At 38.7% G+C, this 24,736-nt stretch overlaps 1 protein-coding gene across 1 annotated transcript in view; it reads left to right on the top strand.

The window, feature by feature from the left end:
* Nucleotides 1-24,736, top strand: part of LOC121863095 (putative polypeptide N-acetylgalactosaminyltransferase 9) — a 49,733-nt gene that overhangs the window by 9,752 nt on the left and 15,245 nt on the right. The window contains 6 exon segments of the mRNA XM_042361593.1: nucleotides 4,895-5,043; nucleotides 20,284-20,406; nucleotides 20,408-20,467; nucleotides 21,097-21,167; nucleotides 21,169-21,280; nucleotides 22,134-22,259. Of these exon segments, the coding sequence (XP_042217527.1) occupies nucleotides 4,895-5,043; nucleotides 20,284-20,406; nucleotides 20,408-20,467; nucleotides 21,097-21,167; nucleotides 21,169-21,280; nucleotides 22,134-22,259 (641 nt within the window).

Genomic DNA, 24,736 nt, shown 5'->3' with positions numbered 1-24,736 from the left:
GAGAGAGAGGGAGAGGAGGTTAGGTTGCGACAGACAGACAGGCAGACAGGGAGGGAACGTTAAGGGTGAAGGACGGGAGAGGGTGCTGGTCAGGGAGGGAATAAGCGACAGTCAGGCTGACAGGCAGACAGGGAGGGAACGTCAAGGGACGGGAGAAGGGTGCTGGTCAGGGGAGGAATAAGCGACAGTCAGGCTGACAGGCAGACAGGGAAGGATTAAATGAAGACTTGAATGTTGTCCTAAATCACGGCGCCATCCGGGTATTTTTTTTCCCACCGAGTTGAACGCTTCCACTTTTCATCCTCCAGACATGAATGCTCTGTGCGTCACTGTCCTAATTTACACTGTCTAACGTTGTCACTGCTCTAATTTACACTGTCTAACGTGCGTCACTGCCCTAATTTACACTGTCTAACGTGCGTCACATCTAATTTACACTGTCTAACGTGCGTCACATCAATTTACACTGTCTAACGTGCGTCACTGCCCTAATTTACACTGTCTAACGTGCGTCACATCCCTAATTTACACTGTCTAACGTGCGTCACATCCCTAATTTACACTGTCTAACGTGCGTCACATCTAATTTACACTATAACGTGCGTCATCCCTTTTACTGTCTAACGTGCGTCATCTAATTTACACTGTCTAACGTGCGTCACATCCCTAATTTACACTGTCTAACATATCACCGTCCTGCTGTAACTAACGTATCTTCTCTCATCTCGTAATTAAATACAGAATTGAATCTGTCTCATGAATTCATCCTGTTTAGTAAATTACATCTTATCTTGGCTTAAGTTATGATATACGCACTACATATCTGTCAATTACATAGGTATGTGACATAATTTGTGTAGTTAACGCATGGGAATTGTGTGTCTTAGATATCCAGAGAAAATTCGAAATATTTAGGGGTAACTATGATGATAATACTGACACTAATAACACAAGCAATAAATGACACTAATAACACAAGCAATAAAGGTGGGAATAATAATAATAATATAGGCAAATGTTAGAGTCTTTGACCCCAGCAGTTACCTCACCCTAGCAGAGTTTTTCCTAACCTCAGCAGAGTTTTTCCTAACCCTAGCAGAGTTACCACACCCCAGCAGGTCCTCACCCCAGCAGGTTTTACCTCACCCCAGCAGTTAACCTCACCCAGCAGAGTTACCTCACCCCAGCAGAGTTACCTCACCCCAGATTAACCTCACCCCCGGCAATACCTCACCCCAGCAGTTAACCTCACCCCAGCAGAGTTACCTCACCCCAGCAAGTGCTTCCTCACCCAGCAGATTTTCCTCACCCCAGCAGTTTCCTCACCCCAGCAGAGTTACCACACGAGTTACCACCAGCAGTTAACCTCACCCCAGCAGAGTTACCTCACCCCAGCAGAGTTTTACCCACCCCAGCAGAGTTACACCCAGCAGTAACCTCACCCCAGCAGAGTTTACCACCCCAGCAGAGTTACCACACCCCAGCAGTTAACCTCACCCCAGCAGAGTTACCTCACCCCAGCAGAGTTTACCACACCCCAGAGTTACACACCCCAGTTACTCACCCCAGCAGTTCACACCCCAGCAGTTACCTCCAAGGATTACCACACCCCAGCAGTTAACCTCACCCCAGCAGAGTTCTCTCCCCAGCAGAGTTTTACACACCCCAGCAGAGTTACCTCCCCAGCAGAGTTACCACACCCCAGCAGAGTTACCACCCCAGCAGTTAACCTCACCCCAGCAGAGTTCTCACCCCAGCGAGTTTTCATTAATGTTATAAAAATTGTTTTATGTCTAATTTAATCGTCTTGATGTGACGACTATTTCTGTCACCGTTAAATCCACTACTTTGTCTTCCTTATTTCTGTCTTGACCCATATGACGACCCACCCTCTCACGACCCACCCCTCTCACGACCCCCACCCTCTCGACACCTCGACCCCACTCTCATCCTCTCACGCCCCACCTCTCTCAACCCCACCTCTCTCGACCCCACCCCTCTCACGACCCCACCTCTCTCGACCCCACCCCCTCTCATGCCTCTCATGACCCCACCTTTCTCCGACCCCACCCTCTCACAGCCTCCCCTGTACCCCACCCTCTCATGACCTCTCCTTGACCCCACCTCTCTCACAGCCCACCCTCTCGACCCCACCCTCTCATGACCCCACCTCACAGCCCCCCACCCTCTCGACCCCTCTACGACCCCACCCCTCGACCCCACGCCTCTCACGACCCCACCTCTCATGACCCCACCCCTCCACGCCCCATTCCTCTCCCCGACCCTGTCCCTCTAACAACCTCTTTCACGACCCATCCATCGTCCCTATCCACCCCCTCACAGGCCTTCCTACCCACGACCTAGCCTCCGACCCTCCGACCCACCCCAACCCACCCCCACAACCCACCCATGTCCCGTGATCCATAGGGTGGTTGGAGCCTCTGCTAGATTCGGTGGCTCGTAACACCTGGACGATCGCTTGCCCAGTGATTGATGTTGTGGACGACACCTCACTTGAATACCGCTACCAGGACGCTACCCTGAGTGTAGGGGGCTTTAACTGGGCCCTGGAGGTATACCCCCCTTGTTACTATACCCACAGACAGACACAGACACGAGAACATACCCATGCCTACAAGGACGTACACAGCATACTCACACTTAAAGTACACCACACTACAACACACACACACACACACACACACACACACGATGTATATAACTACCCCTATCCATACAAAACAAAACATTTACAATTACACATTTCAATCAATATACACAAACCACAAGCAATATTTCCTATTAATTATGTACAGAAATTAACATAAGGGAAACGTGTCTAATTATTACTAAAAAGTCCATAACAAAAAACACTAAACATCCGTTCTCCTTCATTCTAAATCTTCATATTAACATAAAAATTGGTTAAACATTGAACTAACATCTCGGAACCTGTAGCGGTATCTTAAGGTCTATTAACATGAGGTACTGTAAGAAATCGTTTCCATGTTAAAGTAGAGTCTTAGTGTAATTAAGTTGTTATTGTCACTGTTTTGATTGTGTTATATCTCTTAAATAAATCAGTCAAGAGGTAGAGTCTTCTCATATTGCCAATTATAAGAACCTTTTATGAATCTGTTTTTGTGTCGTGGCTCAAGTGAAATTTATCTTAGGATCCTTTAAAAATCTGGATCCATTTTTACCGTATTTTAAACCATGTTGTCAGATATACTATGGATCTAAAAAATTATATTATGGAATCACTAAAGAGAAAACGGCTACAATTACTGTATAATTATTTTCATTATCTATCGGAGGAAGCGTCCGTTGTGTGTCATCTCCGTGTCCGTTTCAACACTCATATAAATTTGACCATGTTACAACTGCTGGGATCATTTGTACCCAACTCAGAGCACATATACAGGGCATCTCAATAAATGTATACACACTGATTTACAGATTTTTTTGTGGTGATCACGTAAATTGTCTATGATCTGTGAGGTCTTCCCACTAGTGAGGACAATTTGCTGTTTTAATACGTACAATCATTCACGCGATTGACACTAAAATCTAAATCTGGAGGAAACAGCAGAATAAACTTTAAATGGCCTTCATAATAACTGAGTATTTTCCTGAGCTAATCAAGTTTAATATTAATTCAACTTCTTATCCAGAACTGCTAAATAGGCTGGATTGAAATAAGCTTATCAAGGAATTTTTTGCTTAAGTAACAATGACTATCAATTGATTAGTTTTGATAGTCTAATAAACTCCTCCTCCTGCTGTATGACATGTGGCCCCTTATTGTAGCTGAGGGCTGTGTGGCTGTATCAGGAGACTCACAACCCAGCGGTAATGAGATCAAATCCACACATAATAGAAGGCATAAATTATGTTAATATCCTCTATCAGTTAAGTATTAGTAATCACGTCAGTAATCGCGTCACATCCCCCACCCCAGCGTGTGAGAAATACAGTACCTGCCTATCTGGTTCACAAAAATCGTAAAATTATCCCAGTTTATTTGGTTTATGGACGCGTGTGGTTTGCAGTCCAGCTATCCATCAGGTAAGGCTTCTGACTCGTGTTGGAAAATGGCCAGAGACGAATTCTCAAAGGCCAGAAAAAGGAAACAGTATAGCGAAAATGAGTGTACAGTATCATGGCGGCCATAGCTAAGGAGGTCTATATTATCCTTGGCCAGTAAAGACTCTAATGGTTACTATTTTATGTCTCTGTCTTAGTGTCTGTAACATCTCCTGTCTTGTTCTGTCATTGTTTTGTCTTCCTCCTGTTTATTTTCCTCTTTCTCTCTGACTGTGACGGTAAACTGGAGTATTTCCCCAAACAAATATTTCGATAACTCTTTGGTAAGGTTGAGGACTACAAGACGTGACTGTGTGGTTTGAAGCTTTCTGGTGTCAGTGACTTCATGTAGTTATGGACTTCTGACGTCGTTCATTGCTAAAACGACAATTTCTGACGTCGTATAATATTCACATTGCGTCATATTTATAAATTCATCGAGATCCGACTAAATTTGAACGTACGAGTTACTTTGGTACCTTTCAGCACTGATGAGGTTGAACTTGTAAACAAAGGAATCATGAGGTTGAACGAGAAAGTTCTGGACAACCATACAAGTTCTTTACATTGAGAGGAAAATATTATAAACAAGTGTGAATGTCATAAGTTTGGGCTGGGTGGTGAAGGATGCCTGGTAGCGATGACCTTCTGGCTCCCCACAGTCTTCACACACACCGCTGGGGCTCTTCTGGGATGAGGGCGTCCATATGTATTGCCTCTCAGGGTGTTGGTGGCTATGATCTTAAGAGGTCACATGGCCATAACGTATGTGCCCTTTACCTGACACTGACCTAACTGACACCTGTAGGTTGGCTGGAGCCCCTGCTGGTGCGCATCGCCGTAGAACCTCAAACAGTCGTCTGCCCAGTCATCGACGTGATCTCCGACGACAGCTTCGAGTACCACTACCGTGACTCCTCAGGGGTCAATGTGGGTGGCTTCGACTGGAACCTGCAGGTGTGGCCCCTTTGTGTAATGCCCATGCTCACACCCACGCCCACGAGACATCATCATATATATTAAATCTCTCTCAAACTTGAATCTTGGGTGATGGACTTGATCCTTCTCTTCGTCTCACCTTCAGTGATACAGCGTCTCTCTCTTTGCTTGTTGGGTCATTGGACTGGACTCTTGGCAGGAAGACAACAACAACAAGCTTGACCTTAACGCTGGTACAGATCAACACAAGACAGATGGAATGAAGACTCGTTGCATTAACAGCATTTAACCACTATCGAACTTTCCCTCTTGCATGGATCTGCTAACAGTAAATGTGGTAAAGGCTTGCATCTCCTTAAGGCATGTCCTCCTTGAGGCTTCTCTGGAATACTGTACATACAATTATAATTTATTTTCTTGCAGGTTTACAGTATACCAATATGGCAGCAGCTCACATATTCTAAAAGATTTATCAGTACACTCCTAAGTGACTTTCAGGTACTGGTAATTTGAATTGTTCTTAACTTATATATTTATATTTTGGGGTAATTTAGGTAATAAGTGTATTTTTGTAGAGATGTCTGTCCTGTTGTGTATGTGAGGGAAGATTAAGTGTTGGTAAAGTTTGTTTTTATTTCAGCTAAACCGACAGTGAGAGCTCGGTGTACCCAGGAGTGTCATCAGTGTTTTATTTCATTCACTGGTTTATATTCACTTAATATTTTAACCAATAAATTTACAATTAATAATAACACCTTAAGCGATATTCAGTGAATTTACTGTATATGTTGTGTGTTATTTATGTTTCATTATATTCTTTTTCTCACAGGATATTTATAATGAACCGTAATTGTTATGTTTATCTCTACGTCATTGTACACAGGTTAAACTCTTTATTGATATCATACGATAATTATTGATATGGTTTTAATTTTCAGTGTTTGTGTATCCCATTTAAGAAAGATTTACGTTTAGGAAATGTTTAGTACAGTAGCTAAATCAACTATCCGTGCAGGAAGGGGTCGATATGCTCCGAAATTTTACGTGTGACTAGTGACAGCCCTCATATACCAAAATTTATCGTCCATGGTCTCATATTGTTTCCCACAAAGCATGTAGAGGTAGTTGTTTTAGCTACTGTACCTTAAATATGATTAGAATTTCGTTTTTTAATCGTATTTTAGGTAAAAATAAAATTCTGATCTGAAAAATTCATTCCTAACTGGAGTATTCAGAGACTTGATGTCAGTATTATCCATTAAGACTCTATTTTTAAACACTTCACTTTAGTACCATCCATCACGACCCCACCCACCAACACCCCCCATCACCCCCAACACCCCCATCACCCCCAACACCCCCATCACCCCCAACACCCCCATCACCCCAACACCCCATCACCCCCAACACCTCTCCAACACCCCATCACCCCAACACCTCCATCACCCCCAACACCACCCCCCAACACCCTCCATCACCCCAACACCCCATCATTCCCATTTTCACACCAAACACCCCATTTATATAAACCTTGACATAACCTAACATTGTTCTATCTTTTCTCTCCCCAACCCCCATCTCGCACCCCATCTCGCACCCCCATTCTCACCCCCATCTCGCACCCCTATCTCGCACCCCCCATCTACCACCCTTACGCCCGTCTCGACACACTCTGAGCAGGATGGTTGGAGCTGCTCTTGGATCGTATTGCCAGAAGTTCCTCCAATGTGGTGTGTCCTGTCATAGATGTTTCCTCAGACAACACCTTCGAGTTGTTTTATTCCAAAGACGGCACGGTGAATGTGGGAGGCTTCTCTTGGGATTATAGTAGAGTGCTTGTATGGGGTATAAGAGAGATTGTGTTTTGTTTACGATGAGGTGAGTTTTTCTTCATCAGGTGTTTGTGGGTTTCCTGAATTCGGTGTGTGTGTGTGTGTGTGTGGGTGTGGCTTTTTAGTGTTTTTTTTTTAATTAGGTTGTGTGTTTGATTTTTGTTTTTTGTTTTGTAGAGAAGAGAGAGTGGCTGACTGGCTCTGTGTGTGTGTACAGGGACTTGGTTCACTTTAATTTCTGTTATTTCTCCACACTCGTCTTTTATTGTGGTTTATTAATCTTTCCTTCCCCATATATCCACATCCCCCCCTCTTTTTTCGGTTTTGTTACCCTTCATCGGTCCGCCTTGTGCAAAATTTGGGAGCTTATTGATAGATACGTGTCTCTAATTGGTTTCGTTCGTGATGTTGCACTCTTGTTTGTGATGTACTTTTGTTTGTGATGTACTTTTGTTTATTGTGTACTTTTGTTCATGATGTAGGACTTTTGTTCGTGATGTACTTTTGTTCGTGATGTACTTTTGTTCGTGATGTAGGACTTTTGTTAGTGATGTACTTTTGTTCGTGATGTACTTTTGTTCGTCTTATAATTTCATTCACAGTGTTGTACTTTTGTTCATGATGCTGTACTTTCTTCTAAGGTGAAGTGAAAACTGATGTACGGAATGATGGCAAGTTAGCAGACATGACATGGTATGCAGACAGACATAACACCAATAACTAAAACTTCATAACAACTTAACAATGGCGGTCACAGATTAGAAGGAACCAGGATCCAGATTCTGAAAAACCTGTTTGTTAAGCTGATGCTCTTGAATTATGGCTAGAAGAATGTTTTTTTTTTTAATGGCTGTTAGCTATGACCGGCTGTAGGGGAAATTAAGGCTTGTTTTTATAGCTGATGTGAAACCATTAGGATCGTTTACACACATTACCAGCTAGGAGGTGATAACGTGAGAACCTTTAAGAATCCTGGGTTCTGTGTCTCAGGATGGCTGGAGCCCCTGCTGGACCGCGTGGCTAACGACCCTACCAATGTGGTCGCACGGCAATTGCTAAGATTAATACGGAGACATTTGAATTTTCATGGACACCCCTGAACATAATGTCAGTTGGAGGGTTCAGCTGGAAGCTCTTGGTAAGACACATGACAGCCAGCTTGTGTGTGTGGTTGAAAGCTTTTTGGTCGGGTGCTGTAGGTTCCAGAAGAAACTTTAGATGACTCCCAGAGACGAATTAGCGCTCCTATTGACCATAAGGTTGTGCTTTTCTTTATTTTTGCTTTAAGATCGTTTGTTAGGAAAGTTTGCCTGTATTGCCTTTATGATAGATCTTTCCAGCCGCTTTATCAACATAAATATAATGGTTGCCCCTCGTGTAACGAGGATGGCCGTCCCTAAGGCCACCTAGGCATGAATTTGGTGTAGAATCTGTCGCAAACGCAATAACCACGCCCAAAGTTACGAGCTGAATGACCCAGTGTCAAGGAATAATCCGAGAAGACCAGACAACTCGCCAACTGCACCGGCTAACCATTTCCCCGGAACACGATCCGCAAATCGATTAACATCCAGGTTCCCAATTTCCGGGTACTACTGGGTAGACAGAGGCAAATGGCGTAAAGAAACTTGCCCATAGTTTCACCTTGCCCAGGGATCGTACCCGGGTCGTATTTACCAAAGCGAGCATGCTGACCATTACACCACAGGTCACTATATTAATATAAATACAAACATCCAGTCACTCGTAATGACTCTAGCATCAATGAGTGACATGACCAGGATGTTGGTGTGCCATCGTTCAGCTGCCTCAGAGTTTTCATTGTACAAGCTCACTCATGTGAGCTGCAATGGATCCACGTGGCTGCAGGAATCTTTGGGTCACGGAGGTATAGATCACCAGCTCGTCATTATTTGTTTACAGTAAAAACCTCGACGGATTACTGTTAGAGAATCACCCTGAAGCCTGGGGGATGTCAGATTGGCCAGGTGTTGGATTTCAGAGCTGTTGTGGCTTATCTTTGCTTATTAGATCTTGTGTAGATGGAGTGTGGTGGTAAAGGTACTGACACTAGTTATACTTGTGTTAGTCTCTCAGATGAAGTTAAGGGTCCCGGATACCTCTATTTTAAGGGACTCACGCCTCTACTACTGTACTCAGATGTAAAAAAGTAGAAGTTCCATTAACTTTCAGCACAGTATTAGTGGATTCACCGTAAGTGCCTTTCATTATAAACTAGTTGTATGAATATTTCAGCGAGCAAATGAAGGGGACAAGAAGAGTATTAAAAATGTTTAGGTATTTTATTATGTACTGTACACCGGGTAGAGCAAGGGCAAAAGGTGCTGGAGTGCCGCTGGCCTATGTGTATTTCCTGCATTTATGTAGTTGAAACATCTGAGTATCGTAACTCGAACTCAATACAGGAAAATTTCTGGTGAATTGTGCTGGAAGTCAGTTTTGAAGGAGTGATGCTGGTGGAGGGAGTTCTCACGCTTAGTTTGTGTTCATTATGCACCAAAACTGTTACAATTATCCTCAAGTCTTGCAAACATGTCATGCAAGCTCTTGATTCAGTCAACATCTGGTAAAGTTTTACCTAGTTTCTACCTACTTTCACCTACTTTTTGTCATTCAATAATTCATTTGATTAAGGATCAACTTAAAAAAAGATAATAATATATTTACTTGTTAACCATAAGTGAAATGCTACTCATACAACATTCAGAAGTGAATAAACTTTAAATATAAACACACATACAAATTTTAGCCCATGTCTTTTAAGATGAGATAAGTGATATCTCCATTCTCCGGAACAATTGGTGCAGAGCGCTTCCAGTAATGAGAGATTGCTGGATAACGAGGCGACTCTCTCAAAGCAAGAAAAAATATCCCTCAGCCTCGGAATTTTCCGGATAACGGAAAAATTTTCTCGGAATTTCCAGAAAATGCGCCTGATTTTCATCTCTCAAACCCGAAAAAAACTCCTCCATCCCCGGAATTTTCTGGGTTCCGGGAAAATTTTCTTGTAATTTCCCGGAAGATGTGCCCCTTGGAACATTTTTCACAAAGTCGGAAAATTCCGGCTTTGGGAACATTTTCCGAGAAAATTTCAATTCCGGCTATCGGAGAGTTCAGGTTTGAAGGATTCTGGTGAACGGAGATATTACTTACTGTATTTTAATATGGTCAGTTATCCTGGAGATGTGGTCCAACTGTTGTCCCTTCTGCATGTTATGTGGTAGTCCCTCTTCCTGGCTGGGGACCGTGTGTATCTTGGGCTGACTGCATCTGTCTCGACTGACTGAGACTCCCCAAAGTGAAGTGTCGGGAGCCAATCGGTAACAAATGTTTTGCTAGCCTCCATTACTTTTGTAGGCGTCTTCGGTTAGTTAGAGAAGGGAGTTGGTGGAATTCTCAGGGAAAATATACTTGCACAGTGGGTTGTGATTATCAGGGTTTGAAGGGGTTCTCTATGAGGTAAATTTATCAGGGAAAAGTGGGTGTGTTGGGGTAGTAGTGGTGGTGAGTCATGGTCAATCACGTTACTAATGATTTAAGATATAAAATCAATCTGCTCTTGGTTGGAATTTTACGGGATTGTTGTTTAACCGCTCTCGAATTTAGTTTTTATCTTATGTTGTTAAATAGAGTAGATAAACGTGTCTTGCTATTCACTACTATTAACAAAAATACAGAATCACGATAATATTACGCGATTCTGAGTTCTCTATATTTATAAAGGTAATTTTCCATCTCATAATGTCAACACGTATCTAAAGAGATGATAAATAATTCCATTTATATTACAAACAAGAAATCGAATACCATAATATTACAATTATAAGGTTAGCGTTCATAGAGGTCACTAACGTAGATGTAGATATTGTACATAGTATTCAACTGTCTTTTTTTTCCAGAAGGTTGGGATTAGATAGTGTTTTGAGGTGAAGTAAAGCCTATCAATACTGTTGGTTATATGTGTGATTTAAGTTTTGTTTAATTTTTAGCTTTTTTTCTTTACATATTAGCTGTTTAATGAACTATTGTGAATCAAGTGATGGAGAAATACAAAAGCCTTTTGTAAATCATTATCTTAAGCAACATGTCTATTAATCTTCACACTTCTCTATGGTCCAGTACCTTAAGATTAAATATATACTGTACCATAATATAAAAAGATCATTGAACAGTATATACATGCCCATACATATTTTAACCCATGTAGCATTTTGGTATATTTTTGTTTTATTTGTTAAACCTAACACACTCTACACCCCAGGCTGGTTGGAGCCCCTCCTTGACAGACTGGATCCCCACACTGTGGTATCCCCTGACATAGATATAATTCATGATGATACATTTAACTTCTACAACAAGCTGCTGAGATCTGTGGGCGGGTTTGACTGGCAGCTAGAGGTAAGACGCGGCTAATTATTGGCTCGCAGCTTGGCCACTGGTGTCTAGGGTTCAGGAATTTGCTGTGTTTTAACATCGTCCCTCGTCCAATAACCAACAATTTGATAATAAATAAATTTAAATAAACATAAATTCAATACCAATTAATCTAAAACTGCATGTTGATGATGATGATGATGATGATGGTGGTAAAGTTTAAATAGTGTTGGTATAAATATTAATGACTAACTTTATTTTTTTTTACTTGAACAATAATGTGTGGTGACACTGTGAGTAGGCTTGGAATTGGTGTCTGTAAAGAATAATTATTTTTATAATTTATTTAGGTTTGTAATTATGTTTTATTTTCATGTTGACATTCTATATGTCCATTACACCAGAATATAGCAATCTAATATGTAATTCAGTGACCATAATCACATAATAGTAGAATTAGTGGCATGATTAACAGGCAGTTTTAGAAATTCAGTCCTCATTATTAAAATTGCATACAGTTCATTAATTTTCTTCCTGTAACTGAAATTAAAGAGAATTCAATTTATTGAAGCATTGGATCAGTTTAATGCATTCTTACATAAGTTTGGGGGAAATTTCTATCTACGAAATTTGTGGAATCTATATTTGTGCCACAGCTTAGGTGAGTCACTTAAATCATTCTCACAGCTCCAGATAAGGGAAAAATTTACGCGTTGAAATTTTGGAGAATCCGATTCCTTATCTTTAAACATTATTAAATTGGTTGGGCGTTCTGGACTCAACATCATACGAGGGCACAATCCTCACCCAGTATTGACTCATTAGTGATGACACGTTTCAGTACGTCGTGGCTATAAAACATGGGTATCCACCTAGGGGCTTTAAATGGAACCTGGAGGTATGAAGAAAAAATATGGGCGTTGACGTATTGTTATTTAGAAGCTTTGGTACACTTGAAGCAGGTCTGGCCATATTGCATCAAAACTACAGTAGCTATAGACACTAGTTCATGAAGCTAGTTAAGCCTCAGCACCATTCAAAAAGATTCTTCCAACTTTTCCATTATAGATTTTTTTAAACTAATCCCATATTCCTGCATCAATTTACTCTACCTGCTTCACCATTAGGTACATGTATGTAGACCCAGCTGGTTGTGCTGTACTGTACATTACTTCCTTTGGGTTACATTATGTGCTGATCTCCAAAATATAATCTAGTTAAAATCCTGTACACTATCATAACCACATCAGCACAGACTAAGCATAGTGGCTGACATGCTAAACTCACATCAAACAAGTGAGATTCTTAAAGCTTCTAAATTTATGAATATCCAGATTTTATTTTTTAATTATACACTTCTCACTCATACTTAAAAAAAAAAACATTACTTTTAAAGGTTGAAATTCGGATTTTAGGAATTTTACTGTAATATTGTACAGTATTCCAGTTTGGTGTCGCGCTCCTTCTTGGATTTGGGATTTTTATTCAGAGTCGACAAGACGCATAATACATTGAATCGTTTTTATTTCTGCCATTGTTTCCTTTTAATCAGATAGGCTTACTTCCTTCTCTCATTTTGTGTTCTAAATCAGTAAAACTTGGTATGTGTTACACATATAGCAGTCCTGGTCATCTAATGGCACTGTATGTATATCACTGTGACGATACTTATTACTGTTAGCAGTTGAAGCGCCTAAACCACAAGAAGATCTAATTAAGTTTGAGTCAATATTAGTTCTTGTGTTACATAGATAGACAGATAACCAATAATGTTGACATACAAGGTCACAATTTTTAACATGGTGCAAGTACACAAACAATGGCAAACAATGAGTACCGGTAGATATGATTTATGAAGTAGTACCAGCAGCAGATTTTCAGCTATATAATGTGTATAAAAGACCGCCCTTGTGAAGCAATACCATTTAGTACAGTATGTAAAAGGGACAACCAGCTCCTCAGGTCAAAGAAGCAACAGGGATTGAAGACTTCATGTCACAGGTTGGTTGGAGCCACTACTTGACCGCATCGCCCGTGACTCCACCATCGTCGTGTGCCCGGTCATCGATGTAATAGCAGACGACACCTTCCAGATCAGACTTTCAAAGCGAGACGTCCAGGTCGGCGGCTTCAACTGGGGACTCATTGTACGCACCTGAGAGCAAACGATAACTGCTCAAATCATTCATTTAGTAAATCCCTCACAACATGATCACAGTTTTCTCTATTTACAATATACAGTATACATTTAGCTCACCATCTGGCATAATCTTAGCCTATTTCACGCTTCAGTATGATCTATATATTTACAGATGCTTAAACATTAATTGCCTGATTCACTGATCATATTTAATCATAGTTATAGCATGGGGAGTGATGTATGTGAGGATGTCTTTTCAGCGTATAAATTTCTCGGGGAAACTCTGGTTTAGAGGAATGTGTTCAGTGGGTTGTAAGGAGCAGCAGGGTTGGACTGGAACAAGAGAATTTAAACCACAAGGAAGGTCAAGATAATGGCTAGTCATATAGTGTGTGTGCCTGTGTCATTGCACTTATTCTATTTAAGCGAAAGAGTAAATATGTTTGTTTTTTATTAATTAATACTGTAACTCCCTGAGGGCAGCAGACTCATCAGGAAACATCAACTGTGTGGAAAAGATCAAATGTTCATATTAAAATAGCTATGTAATGCACAGTATTCAGTACAGTACTTGTACTGTATAATATTTTTTTTTTGTAAATACACTTCCTTTTTTTTTTGCTTACCTAGTTTAATAGGATGCTTTCTAGAATATAGTGACAGACTTTAGAATGCAGTCGTAACAGTATTTGTCCGTCACTAAACAATGACGATAGAAACTTAGATGGTTTAGTTTTTTTTTCCGTTAACAAGATAAAAATCTGTGTTGGTGGTTAAGAGAGGGATAAATGTTACTCTCTCAAGGCCAGTCTGACCCTGCTCTTTTACGTGTCAAAATATTTGTTTTGTTTCTAAGTCAAAAGCCAGAGTTATACCACCTGTGCGAGTTATGTTTTTTGATAATAGAAGCTAGTGTGTATTTGATATTTTTGATCCTCGTGGTAATTTGGAGGAGATGGTAAAGTTGTGTGCGTGCAACACTTGTTTGTTTTGTAAATTTGGAGCTGTTGGCTCTAGCACTGTATTTTGTGATTTGACTTATAGATATGGGTTTGTTGACTAATAATTTGGTGTTCTGTCAAGTCTGTGATTTTTTGTGATAATAAATCCTCTGTAACTTTTGTAATTAATTCTATGGTATGCCAATGCTTTTGACCACAACACATTGTTTACCATCAGTTCTGATCTTTTTTTAAAACTGCAAAAACTGATAAATGTATTGAAGTCAGAACCATGGTGAGGGTGTATGTGCTTAGGGTGCATTATTACCTTTTAAAAAAACATAAACTCTATTTTCTCTCACTTTTAGTATGGTATTTATGACCTGAGGTTCTTTTTAAATGACGCACGTAGCATAATACACTGTTTCTGTGATTTTAAAGCCTATTTAAGCATTGTGATTAATGGCTGGGACTACTTGATTAATTATACAGTTCCTCCCCGACTTACGATGGGGATAGGGACCCAAATCCAGGTCGTAAGTCGAAATGGTCGTAATGGGTAATGGGTGTCTCTTTTTTGTTCTCAGCACCACAAAACACTCACTTTTAAGCTTGCCAGCCATTTTAAAGTGAATTACGTAATTTGACCAAATTTTGGTACGACTGAGGCAGGTCGAAGTCTTTGGTCGTGAGTTGAGTAGGTCGTTAAGTGGGGAGGAGCTGTATATGCTTTTCCATTCCATTTCCATGAAGTCCCTAAAATTGTGCTTCATTAGAAAACTTACTGTTTATTGCAGAAAGGAAGCAAGGAGTCATGACTTCATATCAACATGACGATACAAAGGAATATCTATTGGACATTCCTTAATAGTGCACCTCCTCTGTCACTGATACCAGCCTCTATCCCTCTATAATTTCTCATTTAATTTGTAGTTGTTGATGACCAGTGTATGTACAAATTAGAGTATGCTCTTTTCTTGAGATACAATTGGTGCAAATCCCACAACACACTGCATTCCCTCACTTTATCAACAAGGAAAGTTTCAGAGTCCCCTGTCCAAATAATTGGTGAGGCTTGAGAATCCATGCTGGCCACTCTCAGTGGTTGTAAAGTAAACTAAAGGCAAATGAAATGTTATTCATATGTATGAAAAGTATTCTAATGACAATATATTTGCATTAAAGTCACTTAAAAGTGTTCCCAATAATTTGCTTAAAGAAAATTAATGCCTTTCAATTATAAATACTGTAAAACCTCAATTGGGCCTGAAATGCAGTCAAAACTTGCCCGAGAACTGTCGTACTTAGCAGCTTCTGAAGCCGTCATGTCTTCACATATCAGGACTGTCCTGTATATAACCACTTCCACTGGCCAAGACTATACTGTATACAGAACTGTCTGCACCGAATTAAAATGGCCATCCTGATGTGTCATGACATGTCATGACGTCAGTACATATCATCTCATAACATGTAATGATATGATTTATCATTTCATGACATCAGGACACATCAGGATGGTCCTTTTTTATTTAGCTGCAGGGCAGTTCTGTATACAGCCTCAGCCTTATGCTAGACATTGTCCACTCCCCAAAATTCCATATTTAAAAAAAAGAATTTCATTGGATTTTTGAGAAATGCATTTGCCATTAAACTGAAGTTTTGCCCCAGGCTGTATCAAGGAGACTGTCAAATATCACAAACAGTGACTCTTTATTATAACATGTACAGTACTGTACTCTTGTATACTGAGCACAGGAGATACTATACAGGACTTCTTGTATTATAGTTAGGGGAACACACTGGACTTGCTGCCACAGAGTTCTTTGTCACCTCCTCCCAATGTCTCTCTAGATTCAAAATGAGTCACACAGGGAGGGCATCAGGTCAAAAGCGAAAAGTTGTTCCTGAAATCCCACTTTTTGACCTAGATCATGACTTAGAAAGCCTTACTACTCCCACTGGATGGTATGCAAGTTACTGGAACTGGGAGATTGAAGCTTGGAATTCAGTATGGCCACCCCACTTGACTTGTGAGTTACACACGTGCTGATATATCACACTTTTTTCATACCTTATATGGCAGTTTTTACTTCACTGTATTAGGACTGAGTTGTGACAGGAAAGGATAACTAAATTAATGAATTAGTCCCAGCCATTAGTATTTAAGGAGTTATTTCAGCTCACAACTGCTGGACATAGTGTTATAATATGCAAGTTACTTTGTGCAGGTTAGTCATAAAATGGGATTTTAGGGTAAATCCACCATTTTTATATGGCAGACAGGCTGCTTTGTTGCAAAAATACCCATTTACAGTCTCTCTCCTCGACTTCTGACGGGGTTCCGTCAACTGACCAAGGTAAATGAAGTCGAAAAAACAAAAATAATACATAGAAATTCGAAAATGGGTGTCTCTTTTCTTCTCAGCACCACGAGAACTCTCACTTTTACGCTTGCCAGCCATTTTAAAGGGAATTACAAATGAATATTTTGTCAGCACACAGTCCGATCCTAAACTTTGGGACTCGAAAATCGTAATGTGAAAAATATTTTATTACGACCATGGCCGTTGTATGTCGGGTTATGTAAAGTCAAATATGTAAATAAGTCGAGGAGAGACTGTACTGTACTGTACTGTATTAGTACTGTACTGTACTGTACTGTACTGTACTGTACTGTAGGCTAAGGATGACCTCATTTTTCTGTATTAGTTGGTAAGACTCTTATGAATTATTTTGTTAACTTTCCCATAATGGTCATCATTGATGCACCATTGTACTAATTGTCTTTAGAATTAAGTTCCAGCAGATATAGTTTAATGGGAGTTCCTCCTGCACCCCAGATGTACTGTAGGGAAGAAGTTACTGTCTTTTCTCAAACGTGAAAGGTTTCTTTAATGCTATGTGAATTGTTAAGTATGTTATGGAGCATTGGTGATGGAATAGTGAAGTACAGTACAGTATTTAGTGCCTACTAAGGCTGGTGTGTATCAACACCTTCTCCTAGCTTACCTTCTTGTCGTAGGTTGGTTGGAGCCGCTTTTAGACCGTATCGGGCGTAACTGGACATCAGCAGTCACACCTGTCATAGATGTCATCAGTGATGACACTCTTGAGTATACATATTCCTCCTTCGTAGCAGTTGGGGGGTTTGACTGGAACCTACAGGTAGCTGAGAGGTCACTCCCCCATCTCTGCATGGCTCTCATAGACATGCCCAAGGACCAGAACTACCATCTTGAGACATGCTGGGGAAAATTATTACCCAATATATTAAATACAAGATGTGCTTTGGACAAATCTTTAGGACAAATTAACTGTTTCTGTCCATGTGCTTCTCTGATCTCAAAATAGGTTCTTGGTTTTGGGCTCAAGTATAAGAAAGATGTTTGACTTGGTCTCTGTTAGTGAATGAAACCCATTAGATAATTATTTGCATACAGTATTTATTATTAATTTATTCATGAGTGCACATCTTATTTTAGTTGTGGCTGTTAGTTCATGGGTATGATAACAATAGATAGTCCTGGATGTATTAAATAGGATTTTTTATTTTTTATTTTTTTAATCAGTGGGTCTGTTCCTATAAGGATAAATTCACTTGTTTTTAAGGTTAACTTTATTGGCCATTAAAAGTAACAGTACTGTAAGTGACTCAATTTTCAATAACTTTACTGGTGACCTTTCATGAACAGACTTCACTTTCACTCTTCTTTTATGCGTAGATATAAATGTGTTTTATTTTTACGGTATGTTTGTGTATACAGTACAATAGATTTATTTTCTTATTTGGATTAAACCACTTTGTTATTATGTTGCATAATTTTTAGTTTTTAATTTAAATTGTGCTCTAGTAAAAACATAGGTGTCTGAACTGTGTAAGGTCCTAGGAGCACATGCCACCCTGCCCAATGTTTACATACCCTTATAGAAACAAATAAGCACTTGTATGTTCCTTACGTCTGTGAAACGTATAAACCATAATCATTATATCGTGTATGTGCATGTTTTGTGTGTATAGTAATCTTTATGGTATTCCACTTGTTTTTATTAGTGGAGCTGTATATGCACTGTGTCTTGCATGTACACTTGCCTGCCTGTTGCTGTTTCCTGATGTGGCATGATCACTCCTTTTCCTTTGCTTTGCTTTTTTAAGATGAACAATACAACAGCTTGTTACAAAAAACATTCTTACATGAAAAAGAGAAAAGCGACATTTCATAAACATAATTATTTATTTGAATCACCCATAGCGTCACCATTTTGACAAATTGAGCTATTTCACTTCCTTAATGCTTCATGATAGTAATATTATTCACTATACAGTAACTATTTAACATTGCTTATACCTATACATCATTTATTTTCATTTTGTTACTGCAAATCTCACTATGTAGTTAGGATACTTGTATACTGTACTGAATTGTCTCACTATCTCAGTTTTCATAATTTTCTCTACTCTACTATTTTAATTTTACAGTATTTAACATAATTTGGATTTTTCATTGTAGTTCACATCATTATTTATATCTGTAGGAGCAAAGTTAATTAAATTTTCCAAAGTAATGAGTATATATTTCATGTTGAATAGTAAGTGTCAAGATAAGTGCATGTCAAAACACTGAATTAATATACAAATATAGCTAATGACTTAATGGCCAGAATTTTGACACATAGATTCCTTGACTGTACAATACTACTTCCAAGATTGGGTCATACATGTAACTGCCTGGATAAATATGGGCTCCAGTCTTAATCAGTAGGACCTCAAATACACCAGCTCAGTGGGGTCATGGCCTAGTGTTAGTGGAAGAAGACCCATGTATCTCTCTAACTTGAGAGTAGGTGTTTAAAAACTTTAATTGTTGGGGTACAGAAATACAGTTACATTTAAACAATAACAAATGGACTCCAATCTTCATGGCTAGTATAGGAGGAAGGGGGAAGAAGCCGATCTTTGCCATTTGTGTTGAATACAGGACAGCACTGATCTTGCCATAGTCAATTAATCGCTTATGAGTTTCGTTCATATGAAAAGCTTTTCTTCAATGTTGTAAACAAGGTATCTGTACTGTATGTGCTAAAGAAAGATATATACTGTATTATTTAAAGTAAGTGAGAAGGAAATGGATAATAAATAAGCAGGTAAATTGAGAGATGATGTACTTGTAGGATGAGAAAAGAATATGGAGTTAGAAGATACAACAGAGAAGATGTGAAAGGTATTTTACTTTACTTTTGAAATGAGGATGTGACAAAATTCAGTTAATTCTGATAATAATTTAGAGGAGATACTGTATATGTTTATCATTAGAGTAGATTGTGTGGTGACGTGAGATGCGACTTTGCAAGAATTAATTCGGTAAAGTAAGTTTGAATGAAAAATTAAATCATTGGGATTTGGGGACTTCAGTACCTGTATAGAAAGTGGAAATAGGGTCACTGATAACTGACACCCAATATGACTCAGACAAAGCCTGTGGTTGTGTCAGAAAGGAGCCTGTGGTTGTGTCAGAAAGGAGCCTGTGGTTGTGTAGAAGAATCCTATTAGGACTGAAGCCCATAAAAAGGAATTTACTTCAAGTGTCTGCTTAGAGTTTTACATTAGTATTTATTGTTTAGTAATGATTAAAACCAAATGCTGTTCTCTGACCCATAATAGTAAGCTGAATTACTCACCAGGTTTTTGTTTCATGAATGACCATCTTGGATCTAACTAGACAATGGAATTTGGTGTTAGAATGTCATTTTGTATTCCACTATTTAATAGTACAGTTTATTACAGTACATTCTCAGTTTGTAAAATTATACGTACTTCACCCTCAGTTCACCCAGAATGGAGAATATTTTCAAGTAAAATTAATAGTTCATAAAGTGAATGTCTTAATTTAAAGCACTAGTTATCACCAAAGCGCTTGGTTAATCTGTCTTTTACTCCATGGCTGTCTAGTTCAATTGGCACGCCATACCCAGCAAAAGACGCAGCAGACATCAACACCCTGCCGAGCCTGTACGGTCACCCACCATGGCTGGGGGGCTGTTCTCCATCGACAAGGCCTTCTTTGAAAGACGGCTTTACCTATGATTCAGGATTTGATATCTGGGGAGGAGAGAACCTGGAGTTGTCCTTTAAGGTAAATATTCCTTCTTGGTAATGGTGAAATGTGATTTTAAATTTATTATATTACGCTCCTGATAAAGTCATTTGTCAAGGTTTGCGATGAATCTAATGTTTGAGAAAAGAGTCAATAAGATACTGTACTTTAAGGTTGTAGATATAAGAATGTTGTACCTGTACTTGATTTAAGAATGACTAGAAATTGGTAATAATTTGTCAGTGAAGAATGATAATAATGACTAGGCTGGCTTTTTATTTTGTGGTGTAAATGGGTGAAACTGTTTTGTTATGTAAATCAGGTAGATCATTTACACACATCAATATTTTATAGTTTTAGATAGTTATTGGATACATAATGATTGTTAAGGATATTATCACAGCTTTTTTCTGTCTTTGCGGCTCTGGTCTTCACTACTTTGGATTTAAATGGTTAATGAAGCAAGCAAACCAAGCCTAATTTTGCTAAGATTTATTGGTTATATTTGTTTGGTAAATTTATCCAGTTTTAAAAGATGATTTACAAACATTCACATTCTTCTCCCCTCAAAAATGTCAAGTAATGGACTGGAGTACAGTACTACCCTAGACATTTACCAGATATACGGTACATCATAATACGTTATTAATATCATGCCTGTTCAATAGACGTGGATGTGTGGCGGTACCCTGGAGATTGTCCCGTGTTCACATGTTGGCCACATCTTCAGGAAAAGATCTATACAAGTGGCGGTCCGGGGTCAACGTTTTAAAGAGAAACTCCATCCGTCTAGCAGAAGTCTGGCTGGATGAATACAAGAAATATTACTATGAGCGGATTGGATATGATCTGGTAATGTGATATTGGTATTTATTGAATGACTGATTAGATTATTAAGTTCATTCATAATCACAAGATCCATTAATGACAAGAAAAATTAGTATTATGAAAGACCCAACTATTTTGACTCTTGCACCCGAGCTAGCTTCACCACCTCCAGCACTGATCATGTCACCCAGGTAGCAGAACTCGTCAACAGTCCAGAGACATACAGCATCCCTAATGTAAAGCTCTTCCAGTGTTGTTAAGGCCACATAAGTACCTGCACTTTCAAAACATTTAAAGTTAGCAACATCCTCCTGTCTACCATTGACACCACTGTATGTACCCACCCACCTTTGACATATCTCTGCATATTATTGAATTACTGTACTGCCAACACCCTTCATACTGACAACACATGGCAATTTCCACATTCCATCTTGGGTCTTTCACCCACGCCATCCTTCCATTTCTTAAATTTATCTACTGCCTCTTCACGACCACAGTATCTGTTGCTGTACAGTATCAACACTACTTCATCTGCATACAGCAACTCCCAAGGTAGACCAGTCCTAGAATATTAGCACCTTGATAAATAGAAGGCAGCTCAAGTTAGACCTTTACATACACTTTAGATTCATCACCATTTTTCTCACTGAGGCTCTTGAGCCTCAGACAATGCCTTAGACATTCCTTAACCTATAGCTTCCCCACTGCCTACTGCACTACTTCACAAGGACGCTGTCAGAAGTCATCTCAAAGTCTACAAATATTGTACAAAGTACAGCTTTCTTTCCTTACCAAGATACTTCTCTGGATGTATTGTTATTGACCTTTATTAAATCTTCCAGGGATCTTTTATTTACAGTACTATATATTCCAGGGAGACTTTGGGGACGTCAGTGACAGGAAGAAATTGAGGGATGGACTCAGCTGCAAGTCCTTCAAGTGGTACTTAGAAATCTATCCTGAGCTCTTCGTCCCAGGTGACGCAGTGGCTTCAGGAGAGGTAAGTTGCATTATCCTTTTTTTTAGTATAAAACAACAAGATTCATGAAACTTATTTCTAGTTAAAGCCAGAATTGCTTAACAAATATACACATAAACAGTATAAAGTATTGTGCTTTAAAACAATAATAATTAGTGCATAATGTTCTAGTTAAAAACAAATATACACATACTTACAGTACTTTAAAAGCAAAAGAATTCTAACAATTCATGCTAAAAGCAGAAATTGCAAATGTACAATATGTATACGATAGAGTGTTAATTTAAAATAACAGTACAGTACACTACAGTACAGTGCAGCACAGTGCAGTACAGTACAGTACAGTACAGTACAGTACAGTACAGTACAGGTTATAAAACAGAGGAAACAATGTTTTAATATAAAACATGATACAGTTAGAGTACAGAAAATAAACTGTTAGTTTAAAACAATGAAAATTTTTATAAGACAAAATTTATTGTTGAGAACAAGAGTTATAAACCAATAAGAATAAAGTGAAGAAAGTTAAAATATGTTTTTAAAATTGCAAAAACTTTTAGTACAGCAATTTGTTATTATGAAAATGTTATAGATATGGAAATATATGTAATTTTTTTTTTAGTATTGTACTGTATAGTTAAAGTTATGTGCAGTTGAATGCCAGGTAGCGACGTGTCCTCCTAATACTACGTATTTAAGTAATTATTAGATATTTTAATTGGCTGTATGTTGGCCTGGCTAGTTAATGCTGGGCATTTACACACCTAGGTATAAAGCTAGACGTCGCATTCTGGACTATATCACAAAAACTGGTTTTAGAAAAACTGCACTGCACTGTACTGTACTGTACTGTACAGTACAACACAACATAAAGATAATTTCAAAAACTCTATGTTTACCTAAAAGTACTGAATAAAAGTTGTCTGTGTTGATATTGTTCATTATCATCACATGCATTGTTGTATGTACAGAGCTTATGTGTACAGTATTTACTATTATAACCTCATGATTAATAGTACACACACACAAGCACATGCACTTTGACAAAGTATGTACACACACACTCACAAATATATTTATTGGTGGCAAAACTATTATTGGTCTTGTATTTTGTAGAGAACTACATTTTAGTAAAGGTAATTTTTAATCCTTTTCTTGAAAATTACTTAAATATTACTGTAGCTTGAATCTGACATAAAAGTGGTTATAACGATTATTGATACAAAATTCATAATGAATTTATGATTTATGCCTTTTTCATTTTGTTAAATATATACATGTTTGTATTTTATATGTAAATAATTGGAGTGTACAGTACTGTGTTTGTATAGAGTGGACGTAAATATGACAGACACTGTATTGCAGCCACAACATAATAGATTTGGAATGGTCAATTTTGGCTCCTTTGGTTCTCACAATTCCTGTGATAATATATAAGTTAATAACAAAGTTTGGACAGTTTTATGAACATCTTAAGTTAGAATATAACTGCATAAGATTTCTTTAAAATACACTACCTGTGCCATTAGAAATTACAAGAATTGTGTATTGTGTAGAGTATCCAGATGTGGTAGTAACCTTTATAAGCATTACTTTTGCCTTCATTTCTCTTTTATCATCTCCTTCACTGTACCCTTCAAGCTCTCTATCCACACATTGTAAAACTTTCCCTCTTGCTATATAATGAGCAAATTTTATACTTTACTGTGTACTACATCATACCATCACCAACATCAACTCTGGCTGTAGTGAAATGTTTTATTGTACTGTAGTGGTAATGGTGAACCTGCTACTGAGTCCTGTGTGTGAAAGGTTGTAATTTCTGCATAAATCATTGACTGTTAACAACACAATACTTCTGAAGTTAAAATTGTATCTGGGTGTGAAGTACCCATTCTTATTCCTTCTTAAGTTGCCTAGGAGACATCACCCTGTAGGAATTTGCACTTATTATGCTGGAATTTATCAGTCTTACAGTGCTGGAAGGTTTGATTTTAAACATAGTAGGTGTTACAATTACTTCTCAGAGATGGTGTTTTTCTGGTCAGAAGTTGAGGTCACATCTAAGATACAATATTCTAATCCCTTGTGTGGGGTCTCTTGGTGTTGCATATAATCATCTCTGTAGTGAAGGGGTTGGGTGCATGAACCAAGAGTGTGGTGTTGAGAGGTGATGGTTGATGTTGGATTGGATGATGGATAGCAGGGTCTTGTTGTAAAAGGGAAACACCAGGGTAGAACATGTTTGGTAAGGTTGTTAAAGAGAAAAGTTACAATACAGTACTTTACTGAATATAATATATGGAATAGATGGTCTCTGTTTTTTTTTTGTTTTTTATTGTTGTAGAGCATTTGCCTCAAGTGAAGGGTCCTGATTTCAATTCCTGACCAGATTGTAAGATTGGGTTTCTCTTTGTACTGTAGCCCTGGCACACTCACCATTAAAAGAAGCACATCAGTTGCAGTTGGTGATGGTGAAACAGAGTTTTACTGAGTGT

Source organism: Homarus americanus, unplaced genomic scaffold (assembly GCF_018991925.1).
Source record: "Homarus americanus isolate GMGI-L3 unplaced genomic scaffold, GMGI_Hamer_2.0 scaffold54679, whole genome shotgun sequence".
Classification (NCBI taxonomy): domain Eukaryota; kingdom Metazoa; phylum Arthropoda; class Malacostraca; order Decapoda; family Nephropidae; genus Homarus; species Homarus americanus.
This window is presented reverse-complemented; position numbering and strand designations above follow the sequence as displayed.